A 25,927-nucleotide genomic window follows, 5' to 3' on the forward strand; every position below is an offset into this window, starting at 1 on the left:
ATAGACAGAAAAGCATGACCGTCTAGTTTACTGTTCAGCACACATCCACTCCCCTTACCCTCCCATGGGTAGGTGAAGGGAGGTGGTGGGGGAGAGATCTACCTCCCTCCCTAAGTCATGTGGGCCCTGGACCTGCGACCTCCTTTGCCCAGTGAAATGCTTGCACATCCAAAAGCAGAGGTCTTAAGTGAAGACCTGACTCAGTTGCTCCCGGGATCCTCCTTGAGAAAAGCACACCCGAGATCGAGTATCCTGATCCACAGTCTGGAGCCAAACCCAGCTGACCCACAACCTGAAGCAGAGCTGCCCAACCAGCCCAGCTGGGTTCGGCCAAAGTGCAGTTGACCTGAGGCCCTTGAGTAGGGGATAAACTTTCATTGCCGCAGTCCACTGAGTTCTGCAGGTGCTTCTCATGCAGCCGTGCTAATGGGAACAAAGCTGACTAACAGACAGTTCTAGACAAGACACACAATCGGTCCTTTTATTGATAAGGGCAGTCCTGGTGTGTATCTGTGTGCACCTGAGGATCCAACCACGTGAAGCTCTGAAAAGTGAGAGAACATCCATATACAGCTGGGCACGTACGGGGTCACTCTCTGTCACAACTGGAGGCACCACAGCTGTGCGTGACTTCCGGGAATCCACGTGGTCAGTCGTCCTTTCTTGGTTTCCCCCTCAAAACTTATTCATCCCTTCACTACAAAGAGCCCAGCTTCTGGCCAAAAACTTATGCCTGACTTTTCTAAAGTCTTTTTTTTTTGATTGAAGTACAGTTGATTTACAATGTTGTATTAGTATCTGGTGTACAGCCAAGTGAGATATATATATGCATGTATATATATGTGTGTGTGTATATATATATATGATATTTATAGATGTCAGGTTCTTTTCCGTCAAACGTTGCTAGGAGATATTGAATATAGTTCCCTGTACTATAGGGTAGGTCTTTGTCGTTCATCTATTTTTGTACAGAGTGTGCGTGTGTGTGTGTGTGTTGTCGCCTCAGTTGTGCCCGACTCTTTGGGACCCCATGACTGTAGCCCACCAGGCTTCTCTGTCCATGGGATTCTCCAGGCAAGAGTACTGGAGGGAGTTTCCATGCCCTCCTCCAGGGGATGTTCCTGACCCAGGGATCTAACCCACTTTTCTTATGTCTCTAGCATTGGCGGGTGGGTTTTTTACCACTAGCACCACCAGGGAAAGCCCACAGTGTGTCTGTGTGTGTGTGTGTGTGTGTGTGTGTGTGTATTTCAGTCACTTCAGTCCTGTCCAACTCTTTGCGACCTATGGACTGTAGCCCACCAGGCTCCTCTGTCCATGGAGTTTTCCAGGCAAGAATGCTGGAGTGGGTTATCATGACTTCCTCCAGAGGTCTTCCCAACCCAGGGACTGAATCCTCGTTTCCTGCACTGCAGGCCGAGTCTTTACATTGAGCCACCATGGAAGCCCCATAGAATAGTGGGGCTTCAGCCCCATTACCTGTAATACAGCCCCATTACCTGTAATTTCTCAGGCACAACCACAGGCCATTACAAAGGCTCTCCCCAGCAGGCCTGGTGGGGAAGTCTGCCTGACCCCCACACACCAGTGTGGTGCCCCTCCCATGCACGCAGTCTCTGAGGGGTCACAGCCAAGAACTCAAGCCCCTGGCCCATCCTACATTCTGAGCCCAGCTTCCTTCAGAGACCTTCAGCAAGGGAGGGGGTAGCCTTTGCCCAAGGCCCTACTCAGGTGCCTCCCCCTTATCAGGGGTAGAGGAGACACCTTGAAGACACTTGTCTCCACTCTGACTCAGGACTCAGGACCTTCCTGCTCCTAGCCCTCCCTACACTCCCTTCCCCACTCCACCCACCCCCAATCCCCAGCTCCGGCCCCCAGGTTCACAGGTCCCCAGCAGTGGGAACACCCCTGGTGCTGACCCACCCCACCCGATGGCGCCATTCACCCCAAGCAGAAAACTCAAGGGAGCGATGCCAGTGCTTCTCCAGTTTAGCAGGCTCTTCCTTATGCTACAGAAGTGAGCAATTGAAGCTGGACTGTTACTGTCATTTGGACTCTTTTTTGGCTGTGCTGGGTCGTCACTGCTGCGCACTGTGGTGGCTGCTCGTGTTGTGAAGACACACAGACACACAAACAGACACACACACACACACACACAGGCTCTAGGCATGCCGGCTTCAGTAGCTGCGGCTCACCGGCTTAGTCTCCCCCCAGCATATGGGGTCTTCCCAGACCAGGGATCAAACCTGTGTCCACTGAACTGGCAGGAGGATTCTTAACCACTAGACCACCAGGGAAGTCCTGGACTTAATTGGCTCCTATGACACCTGGTGGCTCCGTTCTCTCTAGCCCGGCTGAGCTCCTGACAGTGCACTGATTAAAAGTGAACTGCCTCTACCACTTTCAGCCTGATGACCTCGAAAAAGTCACTGAACAGCTTTATGCTTTGGGTTCTTCCTCTGTAAAAATGAAAATGCTCACAATACCCACCTCCTAGGGTTGTTCTTGTGACGATATGAGGAGCTGACAGATGTAAGAAGTTCCAGCTAAGCATTTGCTATGATGATGTTCAACACTGTCCATTTCTGTTTGGAGATCCATGTGCTTCTGGGGGTGCCTGTTGGCTTAGCCTGGGTCATGTGCCCAGCCCATCGATGCCTTCCCCTGCTCGAGGGGTCTAGACTAAACTAGCAGGTGTTCACCTCCTAGGCTGATTCCTGGTGGGCTTGTGATCTGATCCAGTCATGTGAAAGTGAAGTGAAAGTCACTCAGTCGTGTCCGACTCTTTACAACCCCACAGACTGTACAGTCCATGGGATTCTCCAGGCCAGAATACTGGAGTGGGTAGCCTATTCCTTCTCCAGGGGATCTTCCCGACCCAGGAATCGAACTGGTATCTCCTGCATTGCAGGCTGATTCTTTACCAGCTGAGCTATCAGGGAATCTTAAAGACACTGGCTGAAAATTCTGGGATACAGACACTCTCTCTTTCTAGCAGGACATGAACAAAGAATCATAACACCCTAGGAGATGCTGGCAGCCATTCTGGGACCACAACGAGCGCTGACCTCAGCAAGGGGAAACACGAGGAAAACAAAGGAGAAAAAGGGAAACAAGGTCCTTGGTGTCATCACTTGATTTCCGGTTAAAGCCTCACCTCATCTAGAAATATGTACCTGAGCCCTTTACTGTTTAGGCCAATTTGACTTGGGTGTTCTGTCACCTGTAACCCAAAGTCTCCCAACACACAGAGTGGATCGGTGAGTCATCAGAGTAGGGAGTAGGGGGTAGACTAGGTCCCCAGGGAGGCCAACTCTGAGACAGCACAGGGTACAAGCTTTGATTACTGTGTGTCCTGGGGATCAGCTGAGGGAGAGAAGAGAGGGCTAGGCAGGGCTGGGAAGACAAGGAAGTTGAGCTACAGTGCAGACCCAGGGGCAGTTTCCGCCAACCCTCCAGGGAGCTGTGGAGCCAGAGGCGCCTTTGGTGTTTGTACATTGAGCATCATCAGAGGTGGGAAGGGGCCGGGGCTCTCTCCACCTCACACAAACACCGATGGGACTGGCAGCTGGAGGATGCCTGTCAATGCCCCTCCCAGTAACCCCAGCAACAAGCCCTTGCTTGAAGGGGGTCCAGGCATCACCCCTCTAAGTCCGCCTTGGAAGCCTATGTGGTAGGGAATGGTGCCTGACCAGGCACCCGAGGGTGAGTTGGTGTTCATGTCCACATACAGTGAGAATACAGACGGTGGACAGACAGACGACTGGACTGTAAGAGAGATGGACAGCAGCAGTGAAGATTCAGCAAGTTCCCAGGGGTGTCAAACTCCAGGCATCCCCCCTCCACCCGGGCACTGGTCTCAAAAGATCTGGGCACAAATCAGGGGGAAAACTGGGCTCCCACTGCACCAGGGAGGGGGCGGCTGGAGCCACAGAACCATGGAGCCTCAGGCAGGGGGTCCCTCCAGCACTTGTTGAGAAGTTCTGAGCCCCAGATGCAGGCAGCACAGTTATCCACCTCTTATGACAAAATCTACTCCTACTAGGCCTTAGGAAGCCCCAGGCACTGGCAAAGACCAGGGCAAGCCCAACTTTATTGGTAAAAAGGACTCACCTAGGAATTCCTACCTGGCCCAAGTAGCAGCTCTGAAAGAATGAGGGGCAGAAGAGGAAAGAAGAAAGGAAGGGAGAGAGAGAAATAAAGTGGGGAAAGAGGGAGGCAGTGAGGAGGGAAGGAACTGCAGACCGGCACCTGAATGGGGACGTGGCCTTAGGGGAGAACTCAAGGTTCCGAGTAGGGGGAAGAGACCAGGGAAGAAGGGTTGGTCCCCAGCCCCGCCATCTAGAAGGGCAGCGGCTCTTCCACAGGGATGTTGAGGACGACGTCCATGTCAGGGGTACACCTGTAGGGAAGAGCAAAGCGGGGTGTAAGAGGTCAGGCTCTAGAGCTGCAGGTAGGGGAGCCTGGCCTCAGGGAAACCTGCTCTTTGGAACACTTGTACTGGGGAGTCCCATTCCAAAACAACCTGTGTGCGCGCACACACACGCACATCAAAATGAAACAGGAATTGGTTTGGCAGGACTCATGTTCCGCTACAGAGGTCTGAGGTGAACAGGGAGCAGGAGCTCAGCTCTCAAGCGCTGGGGCCCTTCAGGATGAGCACTCTCTCTGGAGTCAGAATGACGGTTTTGGAAGCCTAGCTCTGTGTCGCCTCAAACACTGCTTTTCCTCTCTGAGCCTCCCGCCTTCTCTGGGGACAGACCCCAGGCGAGCCTCTGTTTCCTCACCTGGCAAAAGGGGAGGGTCTGGAAGAAATGAAGATGAAGCCGATACGGCCAAAACATAACAAATTCTAAATCTAGATGGGTAACTGGGTACTCCTCATAGTATTCTCTCAATTGTTCTATACATTTGAAATTGCTCAAAGTAAAAAAAAAAAAAGCATCTCTGCACTGTTGTTCAGTCACTTAGTCATAGTTCAAAAGCATCAATTCTTCAGCATTCAGCCTTCTTTAAGGTCCAACTCTCACATCCATACATGACTACTGGAAAAACCATAGCTTTCACTATATGAACTTTTGTCAGCAAAGTGATATCTCTGCTTTTGAATATGCTATCTAGGTTTGTCATAGCTTTTCTTCCAAGGAGCAAGCGTCTTTTAATTTCATGGCTGCAGTCACTGTCTGCAGTGATTCTGGAGCCCAAGAAGATAAAATGTCACTGTTTTCATTGTTTCCCCATCTATTTGCCAAGAAGTGATGGGACTGGATGCCATGATCTTTATTTTCTGAATGCTGAGTTTTAAGCCAGCTTTTTTACTCTCCTCTTTCACCTTCATCAAGAGGCTCTTTAGTTCCTCTTTACTTTCTGCCATAAGGGTGGTGTCATCTACCTATCTGAGGTTATTCCAGCTTGTACTGGCATTGCCAAAGTTTCCATTTCCAGCCAAAGTCTGTCTTCTGAGATCTACACTTATACCCCCAGCTCCCTACCTGTCAGCTCCACGCTCAGGTCTCCATAACTTAAACTCAATGTCCAAATCAACTGCTGATTGACCTACATATGCATCCTTCACCCCCAGTCCCAGTCTTCCTTCTCTCTGGGTTTGGTACCACTACCCACCCTGTTACAAAAGCTAGGAACCCAAGGGTCATTCTTGACACCTCCCTGTACTGTGCTTCCCATATCCAAATATCACCAAGTCCTACAGATTTACCTTCTTAAATATTTCTCCACTCCGTCCATCTCTCTTCTCTCTTCTGCCACCCATCTTGGCCAAATCACTCCCAACCACCCCTTCCACACACAACCGCCATCACAACCAACTGGACTCCTGACACGGCCTCTCCAATATCTTCTCCATATTTCTTTTCAAAGTGTCTTTTCTTGGAATGCAAATCTGATGTCATCACTGAGCTTGAAAAGTCTTTACTTAGGACTTCCCTGGTGGTCCAGGGGTTAAGACTCCACACACCCACTGCAGGGAGCACGAGTTTGATCCCTGGTTGGGGAACTAAGATCCTGTATGCCAAGTAGCACAGGCAAAAAAAAAAAAAGTTCTTTGCTTTCAGGATCAAATATCTTTGGTCTACAGGGCCCTGTATGGAAGTCCCTAAGGGCGGGCCTGTCATTACTCTCCCCATCACTCTGCAGTCCAACCTCACTCAGCTCCCCATAAACACCAACTTTCCTCCTACCACACATCTACAGCCTCACTGCTCAGCCTATGGTCCAGGGATCGGCACCTCAGCATCTCCCAGGAGCTTCTTAGAAATGTAGACTCCTAAGCCCCATTCCAGGCCTGTTGATTCAAAATCTGCTTTTCAACAAGATCTCCAGGTGATTCCAGGGCATGTTTTGGATGGAAAAGTTCTACTTAGCAGCGTGCCATTCCCACATTCTAGGAGGAGACAGCTTCTTCCCACTCCTGGCGTCTCCCTGCCCATGGAAGGGCATCAGTGGGCATACTATCATCAATGGGCATACTGCTCCTGGCTTCTCTCCATCTCTTTACTCACTCTGCCCAGGAAGGAGGTATAACAACCTGAACAGAATCTAGAGAGAGGAACAGGACCTGAGTAGCCCTGCCTCATTCTCTTTCAGTAATGAACAGCCTGCAAGGACTACAATCTCCTTTGCTTCCATGCAGCTGACCATGGAACTCCATTTGCCTAATTCTGAGTTAGTATTCAGAAGCCAACATGCCTGGAGATATAAGCTACATTCTCTAAAATCAGCTCTATCAGATAAAAGTGCGAGTCTGGCCCATGTCACCCTTGCCCCTTTCATTCTTACTTCAGTGTCCAGAGCTCAGGTAGGGACAATGGAGCCTGCTTAGCACATCTCGAGATGCCAACACCACTACCTAGAAATGCTCTTCCTTCAGTTTCCCCTTCAGCCCCCTTTGCCCAGTGAAATTCTAGGAATAATCCCTCAGACTTTAGTTTAAAAAGTCACATTCTCAGGACTTCCCTGGTGGTCCAGTGGTGAAGAATCTGCCTTCCAATACAGGGGATGCGGGTTCGATCCCTGGTCTGGGAACTAAGACCCCACATGCCGTGGGGCAACTAAGCCCACGCGCCACAACTAGGGAAGCCCGTGCGCCACAATGGAGACCCAGCACAGTCCAAAAAAAAAAAGGTCACATTTTTAGGGAGACCTCTTTGCTACTCCAGATACCTCCCTGTCCAGGCCATGCTCGCCCGTCACCACATCCACACCTCTTCTTTAGCAGCTCTCATCTCAGCTGCGACATTTATCTTTGGCTCGTTATCGATTCATGTCTGGTCCCGTCCTCGGCTCTGTGGTGGCAGAGCCAAGGACTGCTTGCCCTCACCATGCCTGGTGCTCCATAGGCCCATCGTAGATCTGACAGCACTTTTTAAGGAAACTTAAGAGAAGAATGAAGAGGTAGAGGAGGAAGAAGGGAAGGGAGAGGAAGAGAAGGAGACAGACACAGAAGCTAAGGAGAAGGAAAATAATTGGCAGATGGCAGGAACTGCCCCACCTGGAGAGGCATGGCCTGGTGGGATCCCCATGCTCAAACAGAGAGCACCTGCCCCCTGGGAGGTCGGGCAGGGAATTGGTTTTGGAAGGAAGTTCTTCCTCTGGGTCCCAGAAGTCTGCCCCACAGAGAGAACACCATTCTCTCCTTGCAGGGTGCCTTCCAGGCCATTCTTCCCTGGAGCTAACCACCCTACTCAACACCGTCTTCCTGAACAGCCTGGGAGCTCAGGGGTGCACCCACCTGGTTGAGACACGGAATCTGGAACTGGAAGGGGGCAGAGAGATTACCTAACTCAGCCTGCTACGTGCAGATGGACACTCAGGCCAAGAGATAGCAAAAGGTTACAGCTGCCACACGGTCAGTGGCAAACACCCAGTCTCCTGCACCCCTGCACAGGTCCTGCCTTCTCCCCCAGGCTGCCCCCAAGAACAGAGAGCTTGCTCAAGCCCAGAGCATGGCTACTGCAAGAGGTGCTGCTCAAGAACCACCTACTTGGATCTCCGAAGTAGAACGTCCGCAAACACAATCTCTCGGGGTTCCCAGATCTGAAATTCCAGCTGTTCCATCTCAGCCCTTAATCTGTGTATTTCCTCCTCAAAACGGTCTATAAACTGAGGAAAGCAGGTGAAAGTGAGAAACCAAACATCCCCCAACCATTAGAAGAAAAGGACAAAATGCGTGAATAAGGACATCTAGGGAAATGGCCTGGGCTTTGTCATCGGGACTTCTGGACTCCAAAGCGGGGCTCTCTCCTTGCAGGGCAGGGCTGGCTCATGAGTTACTGACAATGTTTGATGGTGCTGAAAAAGGTGAGGGAGACAGGCTGCAAGGGGGTGGCAGTGCTCGACAGTGAGAATTAGTGGGGGCTGGTGGAGGTGATGAAGGTCATTCACGCAGACAACTGACGAAGGTGCAAGATACCAAAAATTACCAGGAAAGAGGGGTGATCATGGAATTCATTAACATGGTCTTGAGTGATGGTCAATGTCGAGAATGAAGAGGTGAAGACAAGGAGTGGGTAGTGATAGTAAAGTGATAATTGTGTGGGTGAAGCTTGGTGATGCTGCCGATGGGTCACGGCTGGTGGTGTTGGTTAATGAGGCAAGGCCTAGCCCAGGACAAATTCCCTTCTCAGATGGAAGACAAGTGACATTAATGGCACAGCCAAGGAGGAAGACTAACACCAGAGACCTTGTGAGCCCCAGATAAGGACAAGCTTGACCCCCCCAGGGTCCTGGGGACCACCCACTCCCCCTGCTCTCGCACAGGGAGGACCACCACCATCACCACCCACTCACTTCTCGGAACTTGTCCATGTATTTCAGTATAACCTGGGTATTCCAGGTCTTCTGCAGGAGAGTCTCTTGATTGGCATGCTGGATTTTCTGTGGAAGAAGGAAAATCTTCTTCTGACCCCCTAGACTGGCCCCAGTGTCTACCCCTGCCCTGGGTAGCAGATGGGCATGTGGTGGGCCTGAGGGCAGAGGACAGGGTTAAGAAAGCAGGACTGGGGGCAGGACCCGGATACCTGCCACAGTGGCTGGCTACTCACCACCACCAAAGACCTCAGAAGGTTTTTTTTCTTATTCTGGATCTGGTTGGACATAGACGCCAGGACCATTCTGCACATCTCACCGAGTTCATCTAGCTCATCCTAGGGGTAGGCAGGAAGGTGTTGGCCACCAATCCTGCCTCGCACAAGGTCAGGTGAGGCAAAACCAGGGGCTCACCTACCAACTGGCTGTCCTTCACCTGCTGCAGCTGGCGCACGAGGTTGGCCACCTGTACCAACTTGATGGGGTATTCGTGGTCCTTGTACGTGCTCACGAAGCTCACCTGCTCACGGACCTTCTCGATCTGGGCATCTAGCTGCTCCACCTGCTGCTCCAGGTCTGACGAGATCAGGAGGGACAGAAGGCAGGATCGTCCCTCAAGGACAGCTCCAGGGCCACCCGAGAAGCAAAGCTCTCCTTAGTCAGTGGATTGGGGTCTGGGTCTACGGCTGTACCACCCTGAACGCTCCTGATCTCATCAGGTTGGGGTCTGGGCTGAAACGAGCCCAAACACAGCTGGGAGGTGATGGATGGGTAAGCCCCCAGAAAGAGCTTTGCCTTCACAGGAGAAGAAGCAACAACCTACCCAAAAGAGGAAACAAACTATCCCGGTGCCCGATGCTTGGCACCAAGCCTGGGGATATGGTGACAGGGCAGGATTAAGACAGCCTATCCTGGGACTTCCCTGGTGGTCCAGTGGTTAAGAATCTGCAAGGATGAGGGTTTGATCCCCGGTCAGGGAACTAAAATCCCACATGCTGTAGGGCAACTAAGCCCTACACACACCACAACTAGGGAAGCCTACTAACTGCAACTACTGAGCCCTGTGCACTCCAGAGTCTGTGCTCTGCAACTAGAGAAAGCCCGCGAACTGCAACGAAGAGCCTGTGCAGCCAAAAAAAAAAAAAGGCAGTCTATCCTGCCACCCTCCACAGAGGGGATCCCAAGTGTCTGAAGCTGCCTGACACACCAGGGGGGAAAAAAACCACGGGCTCAACAAATCTGTGACCAGTGACCTGCCTAGCCACCAACTCCCAGAGGAACCTTGGCAGGAAACAGACAGGCTGGGACTGGATGCTGGCTCCTAGCTGTATAACTTTCAGCAGCTACTTCACTTCCCTTAGCCTCAGTTTCCTCATCCGCAAAATGGGAGAAAAGAAAAACTTCCCTGCCTTATAGGGAGTTGTAAGGACTGAAAGTATGCCCGTAAAAACACAGCACATAGGGCCTGCAAATGCTAAGTGATAAGTAAGCTGTCGCTGTCCATCTTAGCAGTCCTCTGTGCCTCAGAAGCGAGGTGGTGGGCCTGATGGCTTCCCCTAGAGAGCCAGGTGAGGGTCAACTAATCCGCGGAGATATTCTTACTGTGGATCTTGGATTCCTCCTTCTCCTCCCATTCCTGGAGCTCACACTTCATCTGGTGCAGCTTCTTCTTGTTGGTGTACTCCAAGATGTCAGTGATGGTCTGTGGGAGTTGGGGGGGTGGTTAGCTCACCACCACCACCACCCCACCACCCTCGCTTCCACTGGTGCTGCCAAAGCAAGGACTGTCGGAGAATCCCGTACTTCCTCAGAGGAGTCCCCAGAGCCAACCCCACACTGGGGCCCACACCTCCTGTGTGCCAGGTGCAACTCCTTTTCGGGGTCACCGCTATTGTGCCCCACTCGTATGGGGCTCACAGGTTGACTCAGGTCTTCCAGCTAACTAGTGCTGAACTGGGATGAGCCCGCACCCTACCCCCAGTCTGATTCCAATGCCCAGGTAGGGGTGCGGGGTCAGGGAGAGCGGAGTGTGTAAAAGATGCTATCTTCCAGACGGAGGAAGGAGCTTATGCAACCGGCCGGGAGAGGCCGGGAGAAAGCAGGAGAGGGCGCCCGAGGGCTCGGAAGGGGCGGTGTCGCGGGCCGGACGGCGGCTCAGGGCGGAGGCGGGGCTGCGGGGCCGAGGCGGGGAGAATCACCATGTAGACGTCCTGCTGCTGCAGCAGCATGCGCACTTTCAGGGCCGCGCTGTCCTCTGTGTCCTGGATGGTCTTGATCAGTTCCCCACAGAGCTTGGTGAGGAAGTCCTCGTGGTCGCAGAGCTCCTGGCACGACGTTCGCCGGTTCCGGAGCATTGTCTGCGGGCAGAGAGACAGGGAAGGGAGGCGGCGGTGCGCGGGGCCGGCCGGCACCTCCGGGAGCCCAGGGACCACGTCCCTCCTGCCGCAATCCGCCCCCTTGTGGCCCCGACTGATAAATGCCACCCGAGCTGGGCGGCTGTTCTCTATTGTCTGCGGGTCAGAGCACCTTGAATTATTTCAGCCTTTCTGAAACACCCATTTTCTCATAATTTCATATTCTGGGGTGGAGCTGTATCTTACAGCTGGTGGCGTGTTACAGTCTAGTTGAAAAATATTTAATTAGTGAGTTATTAAGATAAAGGTGTGCCTTATTACCACTGGCTTCTTAGAATCAGTGAACCTATGTGTGTGTGTTAGTCGCTCAGTCGTATCTGACTCTTTGCGACCCAATGGACTTGTAGCCCGCCGGGGTCCTCCGTCCATGGGATTCTCCAGACAAGAATACAGGAGTGGGTTGCCATTCCCTTCTCCAGGGGAACTTCCTGACCCATGGTCTCCCACATCACAGGCGAATTCTTTACCCTGAGTCACCAGGGAAGCCCTCTTTGCATTGAAAGAAGTCTTAACCGCTGGACCACTAAGCAAGTCCCAACATATTTTTCTTATTTTCTTCCTTCTTGTCTGTCTTCCCAATTAGAATTTTACAGCCAGGAGGGCAGGGGCTTTGGTTGTCTTGTCACAGCTGTATCTCCAGCACACACACAGAACAGTGCCTAGAGCTCCATAAGGGTGGGCTTAATCAACTGATGAGTAAATATTCTTTGGAGGTTTTTTAATTTGTTATGCCTCTCCGCACTAAAGTATAAGCTCCATCATAGCACAGATTCTGGGATCATGTTCATGGCTATCTCCCCAGCACCCAGCTTAGTGCCTGACACATCGCTGGCCCTCTCAGGAGTTGTTGCTTGAATAAAAAACTGTCCTGAGGCTGAAGGCCAGTGTCAGAACCCTATTCCAACCCCAAGAACAAACCAACTGGGTCGTTTCTGCGTTCTTGCACTGTTTCCCCCCTTGTCCCCACAGCCCATTCTGCACACACGGCAACAGCAGCCCGGGGACTCCTATGAACCTCAGGGCCTTTGCAGTTCCAGTTCTTCTGCCTGGAGCATTCCTGCCTCAGATGTCACCACCTTGACAGCCTTCCCTGACCACCCTCCTAAAATGGTCACGGCTACCCCCTCCTCTGTGCCCCTTTAGCCCCCTAACCTTATTTTATACTTCTTCATAGCTCTTATCTTCACTACACATATCATATTTTTATCTATCTTGTTTGTTATCTGTCTCCCCTAGTAGACTGGGAGCTCCCTAAGGTCAGAGGCCACATCACTGGTGAATTCCCACACTTAGAACAGGGTCTGGGACACAGCAGATGCTCAAATATTTGTTGACTAAACAAATGAATGATTATAAGAGTATTAGGAACTGGTTAGGAGCACAGGTTTTAGAGCCAGTTGTCCAGGTTCATGTTTCATACCAAACAAAAACACATAACCCTTCTAAAGTCAGGATAAAAATAACACCAGAAATATGAGTTCCTCCTTTAAGAATACTGGGCTGCCTCTAGTAACTCATTTTTGCAAAATTGAAGGTTAAAGGGAAAAAATGATTTCAAGGCAAATACATTTCTCCCTATTTCTTTATATAAGTCATTGTTCATTGAGCTATTAAAAACTTTCCTGAAGAAGTTAGGAACTTTTCTATAATATTTTGTAGTAGTTATAGTATTTGGTATGTTACTTTCTGCTATGGACACTAATGCCCCCACTTTTTCTAGTTCAAGTACTTTGAAACATTGTTCAGAAGCCATAATAAACAACAGATTTTGAGAAAATGAATGATCAAAAGTTCTGTCAGTTGATGTGAAAAGTTTTACTAGGAAGCTCCTAAGTCTTGCTTCAAGATGCACTGTATTTCATGAAAGGTTAATTTCCCAGAGTTTTTAAATGAACAGGCCACTAGACTGTATTCCTAATGCAGTGAAATAAAATGATTCCAATCATTTTCCTGAATCTAAAACACAAAGGCAAATCTTTGCCTAACTGGCTTTGACCCCTGGTACTGCATTTTCTAACTGTGTGATCTGGTGCAAGTCATTTATCTCCATGCACCTCAGTTTTCCCTTCTGTAAAATAGGGCCGATGATAAGCATGCCCATGGGGTTGCTGTGAGAGCAAGACTGCAGGCAGGCGCCCATGAAGTGCTCAGGGCATGTTTGCTGTCACCATCCCCCACCTCCAGCCCCCACGCCTGTGGGAGATGCTCATACCCTCATTAATCGGATTGTGGCATGTGTCTTCCCAGAGTCCAGCTTTCCTCTGCGCAGCTCTATTGGATTCCTTGGCTGGCTTGTTATCCACAAGGTAGGCTTGGATTGCCACCCTAGGGCATGGGAAAGGACAGAGGGGGAGTCAGGAGAAAGAGAGAGTCAGACAGCCCAGGCCCCAAATGCATCCACTCATGGCCTTATAATGTATGACAGTGAGACAGAGGCCAAAGCTTACATCCATCCATAAGCTCCCAGGCCCCGCTCAGGTCCTTGTTATAAAGGACAGCGAAGCCCAGGGAACTTCCACATACCACACAGAGTGTGCGGGCTGAACAGAGGGGCAGTGAGGGGTAGCAGCGGGAGATGGCCAGACACCCTCATCTCTCCCATCAAGCTGGCCAATGGTAAGCTCAGGAATAACTAATGAGCTAGACAGCCTGGGTTTGAATCTGGCAGCTCACATGACCTCTCTGCCCCTCACGTCCCCATTACTCTATAATATAAGAATCATCATCATGACTACCTCACAGGATTGTCGTGAAGACTAAATAAGAAGCTACTGTCCTTTAAAGTGTTTGGAATAATCCTTAACACATATTCAGTGCAAATATAAACTACCAGTTGTCACTGTTATTACCAGTGACCTGAGAACTGAGATCAGGACCACAGCATCAGATGAAGACAGGAGCCAAGCAAAACACTGTCTCTGAAATACCTGTAAAACCTGTGGTCCTGCCAGATATGAAGTATACGAAAATAATTCAGAGCAGAAGACACTCAGAGGGCATGGTCCAAGAATCCCTGATTCCTCTTGGCGTGTCCTGCACCGGCGTGAGGCAAATCACACAAACCATCACAAATGCTGCCCTCAAAGGCCCTGTTAGAGGTACAGCTCAGTTCATTTTGAAAAATATTATTTCTTTAATGGATTGATATCGTAATTTAGTATTAAGTACTGAGGTGACAAAGCAAATTAGAGTAATTTTGAGTTAAAAGTTATGAATTATCTGATATTTACTTGAAACTGTTTGAGAGATGGAGTGATTAATACATTACTCTTGAAATGCTAATTTTTTAATATTTATTTTTATTTATTTGGCTGCACCCGGTCTTAGGTGCAGCATGTGGGATCTTTGATCTTTGCTGCGGCATGCAGGATCTTCAGCTGTGGCATGTGGGATCTAGTTCCCTGGCCAGGGATGGAACTCGGGCCCCTTACATTCAGTCTTAGCCACTGGACCACCAGGGAAGTCCCTTGTGATTCTAATTCAAAAGGAGATCCAGCCAGTCCATTCTGCAGGAGATCAGCCCTGGGATTTCTTTGGAAGGAATGACGCTAAAGCTGAAACTCCAGTACTTTGGCCACCTCATGCAAAGAGTTGACTCATTGGAAAGGACTCTGATGCTGGGAAGGATTGGGGGCAGGAGGAAAAGGGGACGACAGAGGACGGAGATGGCTGGATGGCATCACGGACTCGATGGACGTGAGTCTGAGTGAACTCCGGGAGTTGGTGATGAACAGGGAGGCCTGGCGTGCTGCCATTCATGGGGTCGCAAAGAGTCGGACACGACTGAGCGACTGAACTGAACCGAACTGAACTGAAATGAGATTTTGATTCAGATTTGTTTTTTAAGTTGCAAGGTTTAATACAATCTTATTACATGTATATAAATTACCACAACTTTTAAGAGAACATAAGATTACCCACATTTAGAAGTTTATTTATTAGATATACAAGAATTACATTACATGCCCAATGGTTTTGTTAATCAGAACAAGTGAACTTTTTGAAAGTGAAAATGTATTTATTAAATTTTAAATGTAGCTTAAACAATTTAAGGGAATTTAATTAACCAAGTTCCAAAAACTCCTTTACGAGGGTTTTTAAAAATTATAACATTCGTAGGTTGAACTTAAATACTTTAGGAAGATTTGTCGGTTTAATAACGAGTATTTCTTTTCATTAGTGGTGGTAGCCCTGATTTATCTTTTTTTAATTAAACGTTTAATTTTGAAATAAATTCAGATTACATGAAGTTTTAAGAAATAATACAAAGAAATCTTGTATTTCCTCAACCGTTACTCCCAGTGGTAACATCTTATAAAACTAAGCACAGTATCACAACCAGGACACTGAAAGCCAGCATGTTACAGAACAGTTTCACAAATGCAAAGGATTGCTCCTGGGACCTTGTATTGCCATAGTCATTTCCCTCTCCTTCCATCCTCCTTCCACTGCTGGCAATCATGAATCTGTTCTCCATTTCTACAGTTCTATCATTCCCAGAATGTTATACAAATGGAATCTAACGATATGATACTTCTAAGATTGGCTTTTCTCACTCAGTGTAATTCACTGGAGATTCATCGAAGTTAGTGAATGTATCAAAAGTTCTTTCCTTTTCCTTCTGAATAGTATTATATGGTATGGAATGGATGCACCATAGTTTCTTTAACTACTCACTCATTAAAGGACATCTGGATTGTTTCCAGTTTGAGGGTCTTATGAATCAGGCTACAGTGAAATTGTCATGCACTGGTTTTTGTGTGACCGTAAGTTTTCACTTCTCTGGAATAAATGCCCAACAGTTTGGTTTTTGTGTGACCATAAGTTTTCACTTCTCTGGAATAAATGCCCAAGAGTGCAACTGTTGGATCATTATGGGAAATGTGTGCTTGGTTTCATTAGGAACAAATGACCCAATCTCTCGTTGTTGCCAACACTTGGCATTATAACTATTTTTCATTTTAGTCATTCTGATAGATGTTCAGTGACACCCCATTCTGGTTTAATTTGCATAGCTCTAGTGGCTAATGACTGCAGAAGGAAATGGCAACCCACTCCAGTGTTCTTGCCTGGAGAATCCCAGGGACAGGGAAGCCTGGTGGGCTGCCGTCTATGGGGTCGCATAGAGTCGGACACGACTGAAGCGACTTAGCAGCAGCAGCAGCAGCAGTGGATAATGAGTTGAACATCTTTTCCTGTGCTTATTTACCATATGTATTTCCTCTTCTGGTGAATGTCTCTTCAAGTCTTTTGCCTTTAACTTTTTAACTGAATTGTTTTTCTGTTGAGTTTGAGGGTTCCCCATATATTCTACAAAGCAGTCCTTTGTCAGGTATGTGGTTTGCAAACATTTTATCCAAGTACATACCTTCATACTCAATCTCTGTTAAGACTGTGAAAAGAACAGAAGTCATACATTTTTATGAAATCCTACCTGTCCATTTATTCCATTTTTCTTTTATGAATCCGCTGTTGGTATGAAGACAAAGAACTTTTCACTTGCCATCAGTCCCAAAGAATTTTCTCTCATGTTTTTTCTAAAAGTTTTACTGTTTTACATTTTACATTTAATTTTGATTTCATTTTAAATTTACATTTTGGGTTAATTTTTGTATAAGTTGTGAGACTTCAATAGAAGTTCATTTTTTCATCTGTGGATGTCCATCTGCTCTAGCACCATTTGTAGAAAAGGCTTTCTTTTCTCCACTGTTTTTGTAACTTTGTCAAAAATTGCTTGAGTATTTGTGTGGCTGTTTCTGGTTTTTTCTTCTATTGATTGATTTTTTTATTCTATTCTATTGATCTATGTGTTTCTCTATCAATATGATGCTGTTTTGCTTACTATAACCAAATAGTAGGCATTAATACCAGGTAAAGTGATATTGTTCCGATGTTGTTCACTTGCTTTTCTGTATAAATTTTAGAATAAACCTGTCTATGTCTACAAAAAAGTTTGCTGGGATTTCGACTGGAATTGCATTAAACATGAATCAGTCTGAGAACTGACATCTTTATGATGTTGAGTCTTCTAATCCATGAACCCAGTATGTTTCTCCATTTACTTAGGTCTTCTTTGATTCTTACATCAGCATTATATAGATTTCAGCTTACAGATCCTATATGTGTTTTGTTAAGTTTATGCCTAAATATTTCATTTTCTTTGGTGTGACTGTAAATGTATTGCATTTTTGATTTCTACATATTTATTATTAGTACTTAGAAATGTGATGGGTTTTCATGTGTTGTGCTAGTATCTTGCAACCTTGGTCAACTCATTCTTCTAGTTTCTTTTTAGATATAGTAGATTCCTTAAGATTTTTTATGTAAACAGTCATGTGTCATCTATAAATAAGAACAGTCAAATAATTCTATCTGATTCATTTCAGTGTTGGTGTCTGTCTTTTCTCATTCATGTTGTGATTTTTCTCATTCTTGGTATGACGGGTGATTCTGATCGTACCTTGGATGTTTTAGATATTGCTCTGGATCCTATTTCATCTTCTTTTTAGCAGACAATCTCCTGTTGAAATTCAGCATGAAGACCAGATGATGGTGTATGCTCCCCATTCTAGGAGCCCACTTTCTTCTTTACAGTTTTCAGAGCCTCGCTCTGTTGTGTAGTGTCCAGAGATTTTTAGTTGCAAAAGGGAGGACCAGGAAGGAATGGGGCTACTCCATCCTGGTGGAATCTGCAGGTTTATCTTTTTTTAAAACTCAATAGCTGCCCTCAGGACATGACTTCCCACAAGACATGCTACCAACCCAAGCTTCAGTGTCCTCATCTGTAAAATGGTGATGACACCATTTCCATAAGTGAATGAGATCATGCGTACATGCTCAGTTGCTCAGTCATGTCTGGCTCTTTACGACCCCAGAGACTATAGCCCACCAGGCTTCTCTGTCCATGGGATTTCCCAGGCAAGAATGTTGAAGTGGGTTGCCAATGCCTCATCCAGAGGATGTTCCTGACCCAGGGACTGAACCCTGGTCATTTGCATCTCCTGCATTGTAGGCAGATTCTTTACCACTGAGCTACCAGGGAAGCCCATGAATAAGATCATGACCTCCTTCAATTATAAGTGTATTTTTTTTTCTTTTTAGCTGCACTTTGCTGTGACTCGTGGGCTCTCTAGTTGCAGCACAGCAGATTTAGTTGCCCCAAGGCACTGGGACCTTAGTTCCCCCACCAGGGATCAAACCCAAGTTCCCTGCACTGGAAAGCGGATTCTTTACCACTGGACCACCATCAAAGTCCCTACAAGTGTATTTAAAAAGTTTTGTGTAATTACATGTGTGAGGTTGGGACTATGAACTCTACACGGCTAGAAACCAATCTTTCTCCTAAGTCAACAACACTCAGCCCAATGCTGTGTACATCAGGGGCTCAGCAAGTGGCTGCTGCTAAACGAACATATGAATGAATGAGTGAATGAATGGATGAATGGACAAATAAGGCCTCTACAATAGAGCCTAACGCAAAATGAGTCCTCAGCAAATGCTAACTGTTGTTATTTACATAGATTACACTGGAATAAGGCAGGAATCTTTGTGCCCATTTCCACAGGGAAGGAAACTGAGGCTGGGATCAGTAACTCAAATAGAATTGCAAGCAAGAAGGGACATTGGAACACCAGCTCAGGTCTACATTTCTCCAGTGGTTGACTCTGGGTCCTGGAGCCAAACTGCCAAATTATCACAGCCTGGCTGGGCCCCCTCCTACCTGTGTGACCTTGGGAGTTGCACCTGTCTGTGCTTCAGGTTCCTCATCTGTAAGAGGAGGTGATAACATCAGCACCCACCTCACAGGGCTGTTGGGAAGATTAAATGAAGTGATATGCATAAATTGCTCAGATAGTATCTAGCACATATGTCCTTGGCATATGCTAATTGCTCTTGTTCTGGTTGTGGTTGTGTCTATTACATACCTCACTGCTTTCCCAGTGAAAGGAAAGGGCAAGCATTTCCTTGTAGATGCTGTTTGAATAGGGTCTAGGGCCAAAGACAAAAATTCTGTCACAATGTCGTGTGCTCATCACTTTACATCAGTGACTCTCAACAGCTCAACAGGGGTATTTACATATACTGCTGGGGGAATCTGTGGTTCACATAAATACCAAGGGTCCAACATCTCCCAGACAGGACAACCCCATAGAACATAGAATTCTCCTATCTTGTTTAACTTTTCTAAGTCCTACTAGATACTGACATAGGTAAAATCCGATTATAATGATCTGATCCCAGAACCTGATTTTGTTTTACATGTAACTATAAAAATGGAAAAAAGCAGAAACAGTGACAGATTTTATTTTCCTAGGCTCCAAAATCACTGCAGACAGTGACTGCAGCCAAGAAATTAAAAGATGCTTGCTCCCTGGAAGGAAAGCTATGACAAACCTAGACAGCATATTAAAAAGTAGAGACATCACTTTGCCCACAAAGGATCATATAGTCAAAGCTATGGTTTTTCCAGTAGTCATGTACAGATGTGAGAGATGGACCATAAAGAAGGCTGAGCACCAAAGAATTGATGCTTTTGAATTGTGGTGCTATTGAAGACTACCAATAGTCCCTTGGATTGCAAGGAGATCAAACCAGTCAGTCCTAAAGGAGATCAAACCAGTCAGTCCTAAATGAAATCAACCCTGAATACTCACTGGAAGGACTGATGCTGAAGCTCCAATACTATAGCCACCTGATGCAAAGGGCCAACTTACTGGAAAAGACCCTGATGCTGGGAAAGATTGAGGGCAGAAGGAGAAGGGGGTGACAGAGGATGAGATGGTTGGATGGCATCATCGACTCAATAGACATGAGTTTGAGCAAACTCTGGGAGATGGTGAAGGACAGGGAAGCCTGGTGCTGCAGTCCATGGGGTCACAAAGAGTCATTCACAACTTAGAACTAAACAACAACATAATGCTGAAGTTTCCAACGAAGCAGCTACAATCAGGGGAAGATCATGCCTTGTTTTGTTTAGAACTTTAGTAAGAGATGACACAACTTTGGAAATCTGGTTGCAATGAAAAATCTCTCTTGGTATTTGAGTCCCCAATTTCATCATGTGTCAGTCAGCATTTGCAACTGTTACATTCACCATGACGCCACATCTATGAGTAAGCTTCTGATGACTTGCTCATGTCTTCCAGTGGGCTCCATCCTGAACATTTACATACTGAAACCTATGTTATTTAAATGTAAATAACTTGCCTTTTCCTTTACTTTACAGTTCCCTTCAGTTCAGTTCAGTCCCTCAGTCATGTCCGACTCTTTGCCACCCCATGGACTGCAGCATGCCAGGCTTCCCTGTCCATCACCAACTCCCAGAGCTTGCTCAAACTCATGTCCATCAAGTTGGTGATGCCATCCAACCATCTCATCCTTTGTCGTCCCTTTCTCCTCCTGCCGTCAATCTTTCCCAGCACCAGGGTCTTTTCCAGTGACCCAGTTCTTCGCATCAGGTAGCCAAAGTATTGGAGTTTCAGCTTCAGCATCAGTCCTTCCAATGAATATTCAGGACTGATTTCCTTTAGGATGGACTAGTTGAATCTCCTTGCAGTCCAAGGGACTCTCAAGAGTCTTCTCCTACACCACAATTCAAAACCATCAATTTTTCAGTGCTCAGCTTTCTTTATAGTCCAACTCTCACATCCATACATGACTACTGGAAAAACCATAGATTGACTACAGGCCTTTGTTGGCAAAATAATGTCTCTGCTTTTCAATATGCTGTCTAGGTTGGTCATAGCTTTTCTTCCAAGGATCAAGCGTCTTTGAATTTCATGGCTTCAGTCACCATCTACAGTCATTTTTGGGCCCCCCAAAAATAAAGTCTGTCATTGTTTCCATTGTTTTCCCATGTATTTGCCATGTAGTGATGGGACCGGATGCCATGATCTTAGTTTTCTGAATGTTGAGCTTTAAGCCAGCTTTTTCACTCTCCACTTTCACTTTCATCAAGAGGCTCTTTGGTTCTTCTTCACTTTCTGCCATAAGGATGGTGTCATCTGCATATCTGAGGTTACTGATATTTCTCCTGGCAATCTTGATGCCAGCTTGTGCTTCATGCAACCCAGTATTTTGCATGATGCACTCTGCATATAAGTTAAATAAGCAGGATGACAATATACAGCAGCGATGTACTCCTTTTCTGATTTGGAACCAGTCTGTTGTTCTATGTCCAGTTCTAACTGTTGCTTCTTGATCTGCATACAGATTTCTCAGGAGGCAAGTAAGGTGGTCTGGTATTCCCATCTCTTTAAGAATTTTCCACATTTTGTTGTGATCCACAGTCAAAGGCTTTGGCATAGTCAATAAAGCAGAAGTAGATGTTTTTCTGCAACTCTCTTGCGTTTTCGATGATCCAACAGATGCTAGCATTTGATCTCTGGTTCCTCTGCCTTTTCTAAATCCAGCTTGAACATCAGGAAGTTCACTGTTCACGTACTGTTGAAGCCTGGCTTGGAGAATTTTGAGCATTACTTTGCTAGCGTGTGAGATGAGTGCAATTGTGCAGTAGTTTGAGCATTCTTTGGCATTGCCTTTCTTTGGGATTGGAATGAAAACTGACCTTTTCCAGTCCTGTGGCCACTGCTGAATTTTCCAAAGTTGCTGGCATGTTGAGTACAGCACTTTCACAGCATCATCTTTCAGGATTTGAAATAGCTCAACTGGAATTCCATCACCTCCACTAGCTTTGTCCATAGTGATGCTTCCTAAGGCCCACTTGACTTCACATTCCAGGATGTCTGGCTCTAGGTGAGTGATCACACCATCGTGGTTATATGGGTCGTGAAGATCTTTTTTGTATAGTTCTTCTGTGTATTCTTGCCACCTCTTCTTAATATCTTCTGCTTCTGTTAGGTCCATACCATTTCTGTCCTTTATTGTGCCCATCTTTGCATGAAATGTTCCCTTGGTATCTCTAATTTTCTTGAAGAGATCTCTAGTCTTTCCCATTCTATTGTTTTCCTCTATTTCTTTGCATTGATCACTGAGGAAGTCTTTCTTATCTCTCCTTGCTATTCTTTGGAACTCTGCATTCAAGTGGGTATATCTTTCCTTTTCTCCTTTGCCTTTAGCTTCTCTTCTTTTCTCAGCTATTTGTTAGGCCTCCTCAGACAGCCATTTTGCCTTTTTGCATCTCTTTTTCTAGGTATTTTGCATTTCTTTTTCATTTCTTTTTGTATTTTTTCTTTACTTTACAGTTAGGGCATTATATTAACTTTTAAATTATATACATAGGTAGATTATATTATCTGTGACGTTTATTTCAGGATACTAAAGGAATATTACAAAATATGTGTCATTAACAGGAGTGCTGAGTCTCATAAGACTGAATAACAATGGGCTTTACATGGATCTTCTAATTTAATTCTCACAACAATCATATCAGGTAAGTATTAGTGTCCTCGTTTTAAAAATGAGGAAACAGAAACTTAGAGAGATGAATGACTTTCCCAAGAGAGTAAATGAAAGAACCAAGATCTGAATCCATATCTGCCTAAGCCAAGGCCTCAGAACTCCCCTGGAAGGCATGACAGTGATATGGCAGAGATTATCCCAAGTTCACCAAACTGTTTTCTTTTCCTAGCTAGACTACATTTCCCATCTTTCCTTAGGGTTAAGGGTGGGCATGCGGCTGAGTTAAGGACACGGGAATATGAGTGGGCGTGATATGTGTCACTTCAAGTCTAGGCCCTGAAACTGTCCACAAGATCATCCATATTCTTGCTCTCTTTCTTCTTTCTGCTGGATGCAAAAGGACCCAACAGAGGACTTCAGGACTTTAAAAGACATCCTAGTCACAAGGTGATGGACCCCAGAATGATCATATGAAAAAGATTACCCCCTCCCCCCAGATCCACAAATGTACTTTGACATAAATGAGAAACAAGCATCTATATTAATACTTCAAATCTAGGGACTGTTATAGCAGTTAGCCTGCCCTGATATAAATGCTGTCACCAAGGGCCAAGAACCTCTACCCCATCCTGTCCCCACCTTCTTCTCCAGCGCCCAAGGACCTCTGCCCACCTGGCTGGACGGTAGACCAGGTCTTCCTTTTGCTTTTCTTAGCGCCCACAGTCTGTGGGATTGGAGGCAGAGTAGATGGCTTGGCTCTCTGTTTGGACCGCTGCCATGGAACATAATCCTACCAGACACAACACAAATCAGTCACACAGTTCATGGGCTCAAATCCCAGCTTCACCCCTTACTGATATCTGTACCCTTGACCAAGCGTTTACCCCTCTGAGCCTCAATTTTCTCATCTGTAAACTGGACCGAATTTAAAAACCGACCTCCATAGGTTGGTACAAACATTCCAAAAGATATTTGTAAAGCATGTGGTAAGTGCTCCCTAAATGTTATCAAGTTTGCATCAGCCAGCCAGAATTTACTAAGCACTTTCAGGCGGGGAGGTGCTAAGAACTGTGAGAAACAGAAGGCATGGAAAAGACCCGACAGGAAAGCAGATATGCAATCAGAGATAAAGAATACAGCAGCATAATATATCCTTACCTCCTGATAAGACGGTAAGAAAACTGAGGTTCTGAGGCACGCCCCGGGTCAGCAAGCCCCACCCCCACACCGACCCTAGCCCTGGACTCACCGGAACCTGGAACTGGGGGACTGTGGAGCCGATCCCAGAGTGGCTGCGTCTGCAAAGTGTTGGGGTGGGAAAATACTCCCATTAGTCCCAACCCACGAAGATGCAAGCAGCAAGCGTGAAACTGGGATGGGGTCTCGAACCCGAAACCTCAGTCACTAAGGACACAAGCCTAGCGGGAGCCGGAGAACATGCAAGAGAGGCGAGGTTAGGGAGATAAGGGCGGGGGAAAGGGCGGGGTCAAAAGAGCGGGATGACACCCGGAGAGGACCCAGCCCGCGCTAGGTTGGGGTCCACGCATGCGCACTCCACTGCCCTCCGTACTCTTTTTTTTTTTTTTTTTTTTTTTTTTTCCCCCACATACTTTGGAAAGTCGCGCGCCATTAGGGAGAATGGAAGAAGAATCCTGAGGCTTTGGGGCCCCGATTTTGGGGGATGCCTGTTTCTTCGGCTTCTCCAACTTCCTTGTCTCAGCGTGGATCGCGCGGTAACCAAGGCCACTCAAACTTCCCAGAGAGACCTGATGCTTTCTCGCCTGTCTCGGTCTCCAAGGAAACGGACGCAGACTACCGAGCGCCTAGAGGGACCAATATCGCACTGGAAAAAGTAGCTCTCGCCACATTCCACGCATCGCGGTTTCAAATTCCCCTCAGCTGGCCCCGCCTATCATGCTAAAGAATTATGTCATATTCCTCCTCTCAACAAACCTCCATCACGTCCTTCTCCATCGTTGCTGGTGCTGCTGCTGCTAAGTCGCTTCAGTCGTGTCCGACTACTCTTGGCTAATTACGTTGCTTCCTGTTTCACCGGGAAAATCATGGGAATCAGTAAACTCAGGTTCACATCACCTCATTCACCCACCCACATGCCTCCCTCCTGAGACTCTGTAAACTGCCTGCTGACCTCGATTCCTACTGTTGTGCACTAAAACCTGTCCTTTCTCATTTTCTCTAGGACTTTCCGCCAGGAATTTCCCCCGTTTTCTCCATCACCCTCTTCTCTGTATTATTCTCACTGCTTTACCAACATATTTTAATTTCTTCTGTTAAAAAAAAGCGAACAGTTCCCATCCAGCTACCCTCCCATTTCTGCTTCACTTTAAAGCAAAACTTCTAAAGAGGTTTGCCTGCTGTTTCCCATTCCTTTTTGCCTCTTCAGTCAGGCTTTCTCCCCCTCTCCACTGAAACTGCCACTGTCAGCGCTGCCAGGGAGCTCCATTTTGCTGAACTTCCCTCTATGCATCTTCCTCAGCCTATCTGCAGCATTTGACACAATGGATCACTCCCTCCTTGACACACTTTCTAAACATGGTGTCCTGGAAACCACTCTCTAGAGCTGCTTCCCACCTCATTTTCTTCTCTTTTCCTGGTTTCTCTTTTTCTCCCTTTACTCCCAGGTTGCCTCAGGACTTGGACTCAACCGTCTCTTTTTTTCTATCCATTCATGCTCCCTTTCAGTCTTGTGACTTCAGATGCCATCTTTACCCAGATGCCTCCTAGACTCACATCTCCAGCCTCTCCATCTTCTTCCAGTCACATACATCCAACTGCCTACTCAGCATCTCCATTTGGGTACCTGAGAGGCAACTAACACTCAATATTTCTCCAGAACCAACTCAAAGTGGCAGGACACTCTCTTCCTGGAGTCTTTTTTTTTTTTTTGCCTGTAGTGAAAGTACGGAGCTCTAACCACTGAACTGCCAGGGAATTCCCCTGGAGTCATTCTTAACTCATCTTTTGACTCATCTCTCCTCCCACATCCAAATCTGTCAGCAATACCTTCAAAGTAATGTAGAGTCCAACTGCTTACTCCCACCACCACCCATACAAACAAACACCCCACTTTCCCCCTCACTCCAAGACTACAAGTACCAGCTCCCACCCTTACCCCACTCCAGTTCTCTCTCCACACCTCAGATTTGCTAGATAGAGCACAGATTTAAAAGTGCATTCTTGTTTTAAAAAATAATTTGGAAGGAGCAAATAATATGAAATCAGTCACACTTCAATAGGGAAATGTTTCCATAGAACACAAGGCTTGGTGATCCAGCAATTAAGAACCTGCCTTGCAATGCAGGAGATGC

At 46.9% G+C, this 25,927-nt stretch overlaps 1 protein-coding gene across 2 annotated transcripts; it reads right to left on the reverse strand.

Moving 5' to 3' along the window:
• Positions 1 to 2,965: 2,965 nt before the first annotated feature.
• On the reverse strand, positions 2,966 to 24,544 carry CUNH20orf96 (chromosome unknown C20orf96 homolog). Of its 2 annotated transcripts, XM_040247619.1 has the most exons (11): positions 24,209 to 24,544; positions 23,848 to 23,896; positions 23,271 to 23,388; positions 13,450 to 13,562; positions 11,022 to 11,180; positions 10,426 to 10,525; positions 9,242 to 9,399; positions 9,060 to 9,161; positions 8,806 to 8,892; positions 8,000 to 8,118; positions 2,966 to 4,402 (listed from the first exon to the last, which is right to left on the reverse strand). In XM_040247619.1, exons 1-11 carry the CDS (start codon positions 24,226 to 24,228, stop codon positions 4,342 to 4,344), a joined length of 1,086 nt encoding a protein of 361 aa, XP_040103553.1. In that variant the 5' UTR covers positions 24,229 to 24,544; the 3' UTR covers positions 2,966 to 4,341. The 2 variants fall into 2 exon arrangements, with proteins under 2 accessions (XP_040103553.1, XP_040103554.1); XM_040247620.1 differs by lacking the exons at positions 23,271 to 23,388; positions 24,209 to 24,544 and having other exon boundaries at positions 4,074 to 4,402; positions 23,848 to 24,166.
• Positions 24,545 to 25,927: the final 1,383 nt, after the last annotated feature.

This window comes from Oryx dammah, unplaced genomic scaffold (assembly GCF_014754425.2).
Source record: "Oryx dammah isolate SB20612 unplaced genomic scaffold, SCBI_Odam_1.1 HiC_scaffold_10, whole genome shotgun sequence".
NCBI lineage: Eukaryota > Metazoa > Chordata > Mammalia > Artiodactyla > Bovidae > Oryx > Oryx dammah.